Source organism: Corvus hawaiiensis, chromosome 11 (genome assembly GCF_020740725.1).
Source record: "Corvus hawaiiensis isolate bCorHaw1 chromosome 11, bCorHaw1.pri.cur, whole genome shotgun sequence".
NCBI classification, from domain to species: Eukaryota; Metazoa; Chordata; class Aves; order Passeriformes; family Corvidae; genus Corvus; species Corvus hawaiiensis.
The window spans coordinates 12,548,683-12,562,044 of record NC_063223.1 but is presented as its reverse complement, the minus strand read 5'-3'; the positions used below and the strand labels follow the sequence as shown (position 1 = coordinate 12,562,044).

The 13,362-nt window shown below is 43.0% G+C and overlaps 1 protein-coding gene across 5 annotated transcripts in view; it reads right to left on the bottom strand.

The window, feature by feature from the left end:
• The window catches only part of GRIP2 (glutamate receptor interacting protein 2), a 266,386-nt gene that overhangs the window by 114,677 nt on the left and 138,347 nt on the right, over positions 1 to 13,362 (bottom strand). Inside the window, exon 1 of one of the 5 annotated variants that reach the window (XM_048315462.1) lies at positions 9,709 to 9,778. The exons of the other annotated variants lie outside the window; for them this stretch is intronic. Coding sequence (XP_048171419.1) covers positions 9,709 to 9,763 — 55 coding nt within the window. The 5' untranslated portion in view covers positions 9,764 to 9,778. Of the gene's footprint in view, positions 1 to 9,708; positions 9,779 to 13,362 lie in introns of those variants that run through there. 5 annotated transcript variants of the gene reach the window in all.

The window sequence follows — 13,362 nt, the reverse complement described above, 5'->3', positions numbered from 1 at the left end:
CCAGCCAGCCAGCCAAAGCCTGAACTTGCTCAACAAGAGCTCAGTTCCTGTTTTTCAATAAAAATATATCAGAAATGCCACAATCATTTTAATTTCCCTGTGAGGGATGCTAGAATTGCTTTTTGTTGTTCAAATCAGTCTGTTTTATCCCTTCCCTATATTTCTTCCTGTTTTTTTTCCCAGAAAGGAATGTATAAATGTGGGTGCTCTAGTATCTGAATTTCTTGAGTCATTCTAATATCTATTATTATGTTCATTGCTTGAAGACAAAACTGTAAGCAATAGCTCTTTCCAGGGCAGGAGGGGATTTCATCAGAAAACATGACAATAGATTCAAGGAAAGAAAACGCATAAGAAATGAACTGCTCAGGCAAGCAACGCTTGCTTTACAGGTGGAACACAGGCAGCGTATTATTACTATTTAAATTCCTTGCTTTCTGAAAATGTCTCATCTTTATGACTGTTCAGCTACATATCATAGAAACAAAAAGGAGTTATTTCTTCCTGGTTTATCAATCGAGGATTGATTTTGTCAAAGAAAATACCTCTGAGATGTAAGACCACAGGTATTGCTAATGTATGGCTACAGCACCTGGTAAAGTAAACTAACTGGACATTATTTTATTTTCCAGCAGGGATTACTGAACGGATATTGGAAAAAACAACACTTACCCTTGGAGCCCTCAGAGGCAGAGAAAGAATTATTTCAGGAATACTGTTACTGGATTCATATCTCTGTGCTTTTCTGGTTGCACTGGCAGTGAATCCAAGTGGGGAAGTATTTCTCTGTCTTGCAAAAACAGAACTTTTTGTTGTTTCTATGATGATACAGAAGCTGTACATGTCATAGTTGATAACCTAAAATAACCTGAGCTGGCAGCTCCAAATGCGGATCTAAATCAGGCACATCAGGGATCTGAGCTGGGATTTCTCTGCTCACGTGAATATCCTGACCACCCAGTCATTACCTATTTCTCACAAAAATGTCTCTTTCTTATTATTCTGACTGTGGTTACAAAGCTCATCCTGGACTCTTGAAGGAGTTTCTAATGGCAGGTACATCAAAACTCTGCAGATCTCATGCATCTCTGAGTTCTGACTCTCCCTTTTAATTAAAAAAAAATCCCAAATCTTCATTTCTTAGACCACTTATATGGTTGCAATATAGCTGAGAAGGAATTACATGGAGAGAAAGACTCTGCCTTCCTCACTGCCAGAGGTATCAGCTACATTCCTGATTTCCAAAACTCTTAAAGATATGCAAATGTATTTTAAGCAAAACAAGATATAAGCAAGCAGAGAGGGGAGGGGGAAAACCCCAAGAGTATTGTGCAAAGGCTTGAGGTGAAAAAGACTGATACTTTGTCTGGGTTACATGCCAGCCGAGAAAAGGCCACATCTTCTCACAGACAGTGCTGAGCCTCTGCTAACTTCTTGTTTAGGCTGAGGTACCTGGGTGAAAATTATGCTTACACAAAGATACCTCACAAGTGTTGGTTTGTAATCACTTTTATTCTCTAATTGGCATTTGGCCCCAGTGCAATGCATGCTGATCTCTCCACGCAGCACAGACACAGCAATAGCATGAAGCAACCCACTGCAAGATTCTGGACAAATGCCCAAAGCATTCATTTTCTGCTCAGGCATGTTTTCTCAGTGGAAAAAAGAGTGTGTATGAGGAGAAAACATTATCTCATGACTGTTCTGCTACACTCCAACGCACTGAGATGAGAAGGGGCGGATAGGTTGCAAAGACAGACCATTTATTTTAAAAGGCACTCAGTTTCCTTTTGGTTTGTGTTTCCTGAAATAGATTGTAAAAAAGGAAACACAGACATATGTCTTGGGGATTGACATATCATGTGGCAATTTTGTAAAGAGCACAACCCTTCCCTTGTGCCCCCCCACAGTCAGTTATCAAGCCCTGAATTACACACTGCTGTTGATTTCCATGGCTCTGTATGATTAATCTGGCTGTACTCCATAAAGCAAAAAGAGCAATTGGAACAGAGAGGAAAGGAAATCGCTCACAAAAAAACTAGGTTACAATAACCCTCAGGAGCTGAGGGAAACCAAGAAGAGGAGAAGAGTTCAGTACTAGGCTGCCAGCCTGGGCAAGGACACAACCCTAACTCCATGTCATACCCAGTGAGCCTCAAATGCACAACATAGCACATTTAGAGAAAAGCTTTTATAAGCCCATATTAAAAGAAAACAATGGATTTATTTTTTTTTCCCCAAGGACTTAGATCCAAGGATGAGGCACACAGTGCCATTTTCTTTGCCCTGAGTACAGTGGGGTGTAAGCAGCTCATGCAAACAGAGTAAAAGTGAATAGAGGAATCCTGTTCAGACCCCCTCCCAACACACTCTGCAAGGAGACAGATCACTCCTTTTAACTGAGCTAAATGAGCCAGCACAACATATCCAGGAGGGAGTAGAAAGCTAGGGAAGCACTTCTTGTTATTAGCTAACAGTTGCATTAAGAGAACAGCTGTTGGCCACCAGATTTGTTGAAAGTAATAGAAGAATTACTGTAATTTCAGCCTACAGAAAAAGTCAGTGTTGTTTAGCTTTCTGCTTGTATCTGTAAGTCATGGAAACATCTTCTTTGGCCAGACAACAAAAATACAAAATTAAAATACAGACCTTTATACCTTGCCAATATGGGGCCTTCTTATCATCTCAGGACTCCACCAAAGCCAGAATGCTGAAACCTCACTTCACATTATTTTTGTACTCTTATTGTTCTGCAATACATTGTTAAAATATTTTGCTAAATAATAAATTCATTTCATTTTATCTATTACTGTTCAAAGTAATTCCTTCAAAGTATGAAATAAAAACCTACTTCCTTACCAGGTATTTACACTGAGACAGGATAGAAAGCCAGATCTGCCAGCAAGTATATAAAACATCCCATGCTAGTAACATCGGTCTGTAGATAACTTCAGTTCCTGCCCTTCTAGCACTTTTAGAGAATATATTTTTGGAGGTGAATATAGAAGAAAGAAGTTAAAGAAAAAGATTCATTTTTATTGATATAGGATTATAATTTTGTCTTGTTCCAGATGTCACACTGGAGGCACAGATCAGCCTGGTAGGAGCACGAATTTTAAGACTTTGATGAGGAGGGAAAACAGCATTACACAGAATTTACTGAGGGTACCCATGGGGTGATTTTAGACTTTCAATTCTGTCAAACTGAGGTGGATTTTTGCAATTAAAAGGAAAGTACTTACTGCCACACTGAGAGAGCAGAGAAGCGAATACAATCTCTTTGACATGGCCCTGAGGCACAGAAGCAGATTGGCCTCCAGACAGACCCACTGCAGATTCCCTGTCAGCTCCAAAATAAATGAAGAATTGTGATTTGGCACAAGCCTGTGAGTGTGCAAAGTCAGATGCCTGTACATGAGGGAAGAAATGCTACGGATAAAAAGTTGTACGGGTGCAGGGGAATAGGAGATCAAGGTATTTCCTCACCTGTTTTACATGCTGCCTTCCAAGATGCTTTGTATTATTCACTGACTTAGAAGACTGTGACAAAAACGTCCCACAGCTGTATGTGAGGAATGGAGTCAAGAGGAAAGTAGCTCAGTGACAAACAGGGAAAACAACCTCATTTAGATCCATGGTTTTAGCATCCAAACCCTCTCTGGTGACACATACACAATGGAAAAAAAAAAATTCAGACACATCTTATAAGCAGCAAGATGGTAATTCTAAAATAATATTTTTTAATGTTTTTCTATTTACCCTGAACTCAGCCATCTTACAGCTTTGGTGAACTGGGTTTTATTTTAAAAATAGTTAAATGGCAACTATCAAACCACAGTACCATGTGCATTTGCATTTCCTTTGCTCACACACTCTGCAAATAGGCCAGTGGTGACCTCGTGGACCTTATACACCTTTTCAGATTCAAAGCCTGGTTTTCCTCTTTATGACAAAGCAGATTAAATGTCATCTGAGTTAAGGAAATTATTCTTTTTTCTCCAAAAATTCCTGGCTGAGCTTGCAATCCAGAAATGCAAATCAGCAGCACTTCCCAGTCTCAGGGGCTGCCCATGTGTTGCTGTGACATGTCCTTGTGCCAGGGGATACATGGGACAGAGGGTGATGTGTGATGCCCTGCATCCAGTGGGCAAATCCATCCACATAAACAAGCCCTGATCAATAACAAGCACCTGTTCTTACCATCCCAGACTTTTCTCAAGGGAGACAGCTGGAGTATTTGTCACAGAGAAAACAAATCCCCAGTAAAATCACCTGCACAACAAATTGTTAATCACAGTAACATAAAGGGAAGGTATGGGACAGTCTGCAGCCCCTGTATTTAGCTTTTAACACTCCTAAAAACCCCACATGGTTTTATATACAAAACAGAAAGAATGCATGGATACACACAAGGAGCACAAGGATTTCGCCCCTTGAGATTTTTGCAGGGTCAAAATCAAGGCCCAGATTTTCCAAACCACTCCAGAAACAGCCTGGGACTCCCTGTGCAGCACAGCAAAGGGCCAGTGCAAGTGCTCTTGTGTAATGTATCCAAGCAAGGCAGGGTGGCCTTTCACTCCTGTTCCAACCAAAGCACAGGTGGGACCAGGTAGGATTTGCACACGGGATTCCAGCACGTGCTGTACCGTTCCAGCAGGAAGGGTTAACCCCCCTCAGACATACTGTCTTGCACACTGGCTTCCCTGCAAGGATTTATCACCTGCCCCTGGGCTGCTAGGGGCTTTTTTCATTCAATTACCCTCCTAAGAGATCAATATCCTCTCTGCTGCTGCAGCCTGGAGGAAGATGAGGGATGAGCTGGGGCTGAAGAAACCACAGAGTGCTCAGAGCAGGTGACAGTCACCTGGGATGCTACAGCATCAGGCTGAAAAATGGGCTTCATTTGGAGACATAAATAAAACATGCCCAATCATGAGTTATTAATGAGATATGGAAAGAGCTGAAGCATAGCCATGCTGACAGAAAAGGAATCACAGCCACTGCCAGCTCAGTGGTTTGGGCTGAGGGAGTTTCCTGTGTTCACCACTGCCTGGTTTTCATTGCTGCAGCAGGAACAGCCCCATAAATATTCACGGCAGCACCTCCAAGATGCCTTTTGCTTTGAAACAGGCAGGTTTCAAAGGATAAGTCCTAGGAGGCAGCAATCATCCTAAAGAAAAGGTGGCTAAGTGAGGGCTGTAACATTGCACTTGGCCTCAGCTTTCTGAGACCACAGGCTCAACCTGTGCACCTGTCCTGGGGCAGCACCCCAGCTTCATTCTGGGGATGAGTCTGGTTTCTCTGTGTGTTGGTTGCCCATCTGCTTTGTTTTGCTGGCTACTCTGGGCCTGGAGGATAAATACAGTAATAACAATGGTTGTGTTCCCCAGGAGCAGAAGCTCCACAAGACTTTTCACTCTGTCACGTCGCTGTGTGGTGCTCTAGACTTAGCATCACACCACAGGATGGAAGCAGCTTACCTGCTTGCCCTTTTTTTCTTTTTTTTCCTTTGCCAAGTAGAGATCCAAAACTTTTCTTGTTTTCCTGCAGTGAGCAAATCTTTCTGTGACAGAAACCCAATTGCAGCAACGCTCCCTGCTATGAAACACAGCCAGGACGCTTTACAACACGATACTGCTGTACAGCAAACAAAGTGAAGTGGCACAAGAGCATGTTCCCAGTGCTTGGAATTGTTTCCCATGACACTGTTCCCAATAAAAACATGGAAATAAAACCAAACATCTTCCTATACTGAACAGGATGCAGTAACTTCCATCTAAGGGACAACGATGCCTACATGCCCAAATGTGGTATTCTTTGAAAATCTGGGTCTCACTATAAAAGCTGCTGTTCTAAAACTGGTTTTTTATGGAAAATTTCACTCTATATGACAGTTTTTCTGAACATACTCTTCTGGGGTTTTCAGGATGTTTTTTCTTTGCTTATTTATTTTCTCAGTTCCCAGTCAAACACAAGAGAGGAAGAACAAAATGCAAGAGAAAGCATCCAGTCCAAAAAAGAATGTAGTAAACATGACTCAGCGAAGCTTAAAAGGCTGAAAAACACAGAGGTATGTAAATGGAAAGCAGAACATGTATTTTCTTTTACAGGATGTGAGGCCTGGCATGTTCCATATGACAACTTTTGACAAAGGAACAGCAAAATTACTTTCATTACATCATTCACACCACACACTAGGAGAAACTAGAGTGGACAAAAATAAACATGTTTTAAGTTTAAATGTCTCAAAACAAGTAACCAAGCTTTTCTTCTGCCATGGCAGTGGGGTCCAGGGCCCTTGGTGTGTTCTCCTGATAGATCCAGCAGCTGCTGGTCTCACCAGCTCTTGCAGAGCATCCCCCTTCCCCTTGGGCCGCAGGCTTTGGAAAGCAGGGGAAACAGTGAGAACACCTTTGCCTCATTTGCTGCTTTTCAGTCCGACACATGTATCTGGTTAATTATTTAGGCTCTCCACTGCTTCTTTACTTATTTATAAAATACAGTTGATTTGCTGCAGTAATTGGAGGCTAGCAGGGCAGACAACCACCAACCACCCCTCCCCAAACAGTCCTATCTGAGCTCAGCTGAATGGCAAGCATGACCAGACAGAAATCATTTCACTTTTCCAATGGAAAAACACACTAATACTGAGGAAAGTTTAATTATTGTATTGGACAAGTGACTGTAGGTTCCTTGGGGATCTTCAGTAGCACCTTCTGCAGAGGATCAAGAGTCCTTGAAGAGGACTGAGGAGCCCTACAGCTGTATGAGCTGATGTTGGTCAAAGACAGCTGAGAGCTGTGGGCAGGGAAGTGCCGCCAGCCCAAGCCAACCAGATGAATGCCTGGTGGATTAACTGGAAATGTTCTTCATGCCAGGAAAAGCTCAAGGGCTCAGCAAGAGAAGGAAAGCAGGAATCCAAGAGGACTGACAACAAGAATTTCTCCCGAAAGTGAGAGGGATTAGCTGGGGAGGAGTAGGCAGAGTTTGAGGGATGGAAAAGAAAATAGCACAGAAGGCAGAAAGTTGGGGGAAGGGGTCTGTTTTGAAACAGAGAGTAGCAGTTAGTACAGGGAGATCAATCCTCATTTCTGTGAGGATGTTTAAAATTAAAACTACACAAAACTAACAGCAGCCACCATAGCTGAGGTTTGAACACCTAACCTTACAGTTAATTAAAATCCACTTTAGCAGAGGAATCTCCCCTCAGCAAGCATCCACCTGCAGAGCCAGGCAGAGCACGGTTTTGGGACACTGGGTCATAACCACCTGGACCAGAGGACCAACAGATACCTGGGCTGGAGTATCTGCCACTCTCTTTCACACATCCCCTTTGCAATGTCTTCCTGTCTCTCTTCAAGAGGTGGTGGGAATTTTTAGTGCCAAATAATGGCCTGACCATCTCCTAGGATGCAACAGATATCTAGTGAGCTTTTGAGCATCTACGGATGTGAAATGCAGCAGGGTTTCATTACTCACAAACATAATTCATAGCAACTCCCGTCCTTGGTTGCTGCCCAGTCATGATGGGCTCGTTCTGGTACCAAAGTGCCCAGGCACCATTTATTTTTGATCAATCTTTTGGGGATGTTCTTTAAACATCACCTGTCCCCAAATACTGAAGACAAGTAACAACGTCTCTCTCTGGTTGTTCATTTCAAAGCTCAAGTCCTAAAAGCCACTTCCAGCTCAGTTTAATCCTTGATCAAAGCAGTACAATTTAGCATTGGATTAGCAATCCTCACATTTAAATCTGTCACTAAGAAATGCAGGTGATCTAAGTCAATTCTAAATATTTCAACTAAAGCCACTAAAACTTTATCAGGTAGCACAGGGATAGCATTTTTTTTAACCTTCATTACAGTCCCAGGCTGCATATTCAGTGTTTTGCAGCCACAAATGCACTTATTCTGCCTGGTGTTCCTAACTTTCCTGGAGAACTGCAGAAGAAAAACCCCTCATGTTCCAACACTATTGCCAATTCCTTAAGGATATTTAGCAAAAGAGCATGCCAGGGAAAAAGAACTGTAAAAACTAATACGGCACCAGATCTTCTCCTGGCATCTGCCAATTAAAAAGGGACCCCAGGGCTGTGTTTGATCCAAACACTTCCAGGCATCACTCTAGAAGGTGGAAATCCTGCCTGTGCCACCCTGTTTGTTGCAAACATGAAACTCCTTACAGTGCAGAGAGAAGCCCATGAAGCCTCCAAACCATGGAGGCAAAGAAACAAGCATGAGGATAAATTGTCAAAGGCAAATGATGCCAAATATAAATTCATACATCTGAAATAAGTTCAGCTCTGAGACTGCCACAGCAGGACTGTAACCCTGGGGTGGACGTGCCCTTGTGTGCAGCAAAGAACACAAGAGAGCATCTCACTGCCTGTGCAGACTCCGGAGGAAGGAGCACAGCGGGGTAATCCCAACCCACGTGCTCCCTTGCTCTCGTAGCACCCCAGTAACCGATGTCAAGGGAAGCAGCCCTCAGGCCCCTGCTCAATACTCATGTCTGTTCCATAGAATTGCGACCTTGATCCGAGCAAATACTTGTTTAGTTACTAGGCAAGTCACACATAGGAATTGCACCCTAGATTTAAGGTCCAGTCCACATCAGAAACTTGTGCATTGTGTTCAGGCCCTTTTCTTTGCTACCAAAGTTTTGTACCTGCCAGTCCTGACAGAGATCCTGTGTGTCAGCACACAGATCCTTGCATCAGCATGTAAGTCTCTCTCCCCTTAAGTGAGGCTAAAAGCTGTGTTTATGCATTTAGTGAAGTCTGGAATCAATAGCATCCGAGTTACGCTGAGCCCCTAAAAGCTGTTTTGCTTTAGAGGTCCCTATAAAAATGCGGGTCATCTTCCTTAACAGCAAAGGGCTTTGATCTGCTGCAGGAGTGCCGCCGGCTGGAAGGGCTTGCACAGGGGAGTCGAGCTCCCAGCGGTGAGATCTGCTCCAGGCTCCATTAAAATGCAAACCTCCCAGAAATCAAAGGCAACAGCAGCGGGACTGAGCCCCAGCTGCAGCACACCACGGGAGCTGGGAGTGCAGAGACCTCCGAACACTCACACAGCAAAACTGGGGGCGAGGGACCCTGGGATCGCAGGCCAGCACAACAAAACTTCTTCACTTCTGATCACATGCAACACTGCAGGATGGTGAGTACGGAAGCTGTCCTGCCTCAGATTAACTTGCTCTGAGATAAAATATTACTGTTCCTCAAATCTTCTCAAAGTTGATTTTCTCCCCATTATCCTGCCAGGTTTCTCCTCCTTTCAACCCCCACCCCTTCTGGAAGGAGTGTAGGGAGGGATAGGCACCATGACTCCCTAACTGTCTGGTGGAGTCCGACATCCAAATGCTTCTCCCTGCAAAGTAACAGCTCCCACATGGGAGGAGGGAAACCTTATGAGACTATGAGGCGCACCTAAATCTACTTTACTGCAGTAATAACCATGGCAGATGAAAAGAGGAAAAAAATCCAGAGAGTCAACGGAAAAAAAAAAAAAATCCAGTATCTGAAAAATATAGGACATGCAAGAAATTAAAATAATCCTACTCCTGTCTGCCAATGCTCGGAGGGTGAGAATCAATCACAGACCAAGTAGCTTTTTTCCTCTTGCCCAGCTAAGGAAAAGTAAATGCTCAAGTGAGTGCCCTCCAAGTCCCTCTCGCAGGCAGGAGCGAGCTGCTCCGCTCTGACCATACCTTTGCTCCTCCGTCTCACCACTCCGAGCCGGCACTTGAGCGAGACAGCGAACATCTTCCTGCAGCCTCCAGCGCTGCACTCACATGGCTCTGTGCCGCTGCTCCCTCCGCACCTCTGCCTGGCTCTGCGAGGGGCTGCCGGCTCGAAATTAATGTATGATTACTGTGAAATAGAGTCGAGCTTTAGGCAGTGGCAGAGGGAGTGAGAGGGAAGGGGGCTTGGGGGGAGGATAGCAAAGACTGAGCTAAAGGGGGCACAGACCCTTTTCGGTACTTTCAGTGCAGAGCTGTTTTGTTATCTTGTCCAGATGAATAAAATCACACATTGATGTTTTAAACCTATCACCAGCCTCCCACTGTTAAGGGCTGGGAATCTGGTGCTACATTAACATATTAATTTGCAAAGTAAGATTATTCTTTAGCACACACGGGTGCATGCTTGCACTTCACCAGAAAGCTAATCCAGAGATTACCAGAGCAAAGGAGATAAAAGCCCTCAATTTTATGGGAGCAGTTCACCAGAAACCCAGCACCAGCACAAATACAGTGCAACTGTAAGCAGCCCCAGCAGGGCAAGTCCTGCTAAAGAAACTTCCCTGCAAAAGAGCTTTTTGTGTCTGTAGAAACCACTGACAGTGTCATGCAGACCTAAGAGGAAAGCCACCATCCCACAGACCACACGTTGAACATCAACTTCCCAAACAAACTTCACACTGTTTTTTCACGGAAGGACTTTAGAGAGGGTTCATGATGGCACACAAGTCTCACTGCCTTCCTTGTCCAACCCTGCTCATCCCCACACTCTTCTGGGAGAACACCACCTGCTGAGGACTCTGCCTGACCAATATGTTACTACTCCCTTTCATCTGAATTTTAGACCAAATCACACTGGGAGTAGCACTTTAGTTGAGCTTTTCTGCTGAGCTGAGCCTCTCCCAGCAGCTGAATAAGCAAAATATTCTTCCCTGTCTCTCTATGGGAACTCAGACTACAGCAGTAGTGGTTCTCAACTGCTTCTTACCATGGTCCCAGGGGAGCTCAGAGGTGCCTTCCAGGAACCCATAGGGAAACTCTGGATCTGTAGAAGAAAGCTTCATTACTAAATCAATACCTGAGGGCTAAAGGCTGCCCTCAATAGATGGACATCTGGGAGTTTAGCTCTAGCCAGCATTTCTGCTGATCCCACAGATGACTTTGGAAATTGCAATTCGCTGCCTGCAGCCATTGGTCTGTGGAAACAACACACTGTGGCTTTCCAGGAGTCTCCTTAGAGACGTGACACAGAATAATTCATCGCCAGTGCCTGATCTCAGTGATGCTCTGCCACTGAGTTTTTGCACTTAGTCACCAGGGTTACCCTCCCACTTTTTAGGCTGGAAGGACACATGAACAGTTTTGCAAATTCAGACTCAGAGGTGTACGTTTGGAACCAAAGAAAAACAACACAGACTGACCCAGAAAGCTTTCCAGCAGGGAAAGGGCTATGGAGAACTGCTCAGGATGTGTAGAAGCATTAGCAGCACACACAAATGGCAATCCCAGAGAGCTAACACCGAATTCCAAATTTAAGAATTCCCATTACAGACCCTCAAAACTCAATAAACCCTCAGTACTTTCGAGGTCAATCTTGATGTAATGGCACAAGAGATTTTCCTCTTGCCTCCATCTTGATTTTTTTTAAATTATATACAGTTGAAAGCATTGACAGGTGTGTATTAACTATAGATAAATTTAGATGTAAAGTATGTATTTAAAGCCTTATACAGAAGATGAAAAGCCTGAGCACTTGGGGGCTGTTGGACCCCAAATGTTCAATTTCTGAGACAGCCTGAGAGCTGACTCCCAGCTCCCCATGCACAATTCCTTGCTCTGTTGAAGCTGCTTTTTCTTCTCTCCCCTCTACTGAGCACAGGCATCTCTAATTAATTTCACTGGAGCTGTAGCAGAGAATCTTACACTCTTTTTCCAATTAAAATATCATTTTGCACCAGATATTCCCTGCTTTCATGATGCTGAAGTACCAGTCTACAAATAAGACTAGAGGAACCATGCCATTTCATCCTCTCTCTAGGTTCATCACCAGAATTTAAGCATATCCTGACTTAAAGCTGAATATTAAGATCCAATTTACCCTCCTCCGAGAGTCTCAGAGAACTCCTTTAGCCAGGGGAATTGCCTGGATGTCCCAAGACAATTGGTTTTACCTTAGAGGAAATTCCAGTTGAAAACAAAACACAGCTGTTTCTCTTTGATACTGAAACAAATGTGTTTTCTGCTCTCCCATATATAAATCTAATCCTCATTTCAGCTCAGGAAATGACTGTGGGGACACTGGTCATCAAGAGTGCACAATAGAATGAGTGAGAAATGCAGCAATTAAACTAAGAGGATAAAAAAGCATTTGTATAATGGGAAATCTATTACCATTTATCACGTCTAGTATTTGAAGTGGGCCTGCCAAGCCATAGAATCCATTGCAAATAATGCAAGAGGATAATGAAAATATGCACCAAGTTTCAGAAAAAATAAAGCCAAACACAGTGTGATTAATGAATATACAATATTCAGAATATATGTATGTGCTGCTGTGTTTATCTGTCTGACAATGATTACACTTTTTCTATAACAGCAACCGGTGGAGAAATAGCAAGGAAAAAAACCAGCCTTCTATCAACTAAACATTTGAAAATATGTATCAGAACAAAATTAAAGGAGCAGAAACTATTCAAAGTAGAGCTCACATTAAATTAGTTCATTTTTCCCCTTCAAGTTGCCATACAGTTTATTTCCTTCCTCGGGAATAATAAAGCAAAATCCTGTGTGTCTAATAAATACCCTGAAATTTACACACTGTACTAAAATGCATTTTAGAAGGCAGTATCTCCTTACTAACAGGTGCAGTTACGGCTGAATGTATTAATGTTACAAATACTGATAATACTGCCTTTGTGAATTTGTTCTGATTATTTTCATCTTCTCTTCACTAGTTTAAAGGATGTTGCTACATTACTTTTTATGTGCTTCAATGACTATCGGTACAGTCAGTGGGCAGACCCATAAAACAGGCTCTGGGGAGAAAAATGCAGATTTATATGGAAAGGCAGCCTCTTCTTTTCTTCTTTTCTTTTGGTATTTGCACATTGTCTGCAAAAAATAAAAACCAGATATTTCCAGATACTGGGCTAACACTCTTTTTATCATCACTGTAGATCAGACCACATTAAACTGGCTAACCATTGTACACCTTCCATTTAGAAAGAAAGCAAAATAAACAAAGTTCACTACAGATAGTTGTTTCTCCATAAATAGGATATAAGTATCTATGTGCATATAGATTCTGTGGGATTACTGTCCTGCAAAAATATGTCAAACAGACTGGCCAACAACAATCTGAAGGTATCTCTCAAAAACATTCATGCCATAGTGAATATTAAGACAATCTATTGCAATTAACAGACAACAGATCTCCCCCTAAGAGCTTGGGAGCTCTTTGAGAGCCACAGAAGCAAATAACATTGGCCAACCGTGGCATTAAAGCATTTGGAGACAAAAAGTCTGCCTTAGATAAGCAAGCAGGATCAATGCTGAAACAACAAATTCAATACAGTAAGCCTTGAACCAAAGACAGGATGAGCTGATCTATAAAATTCAGGT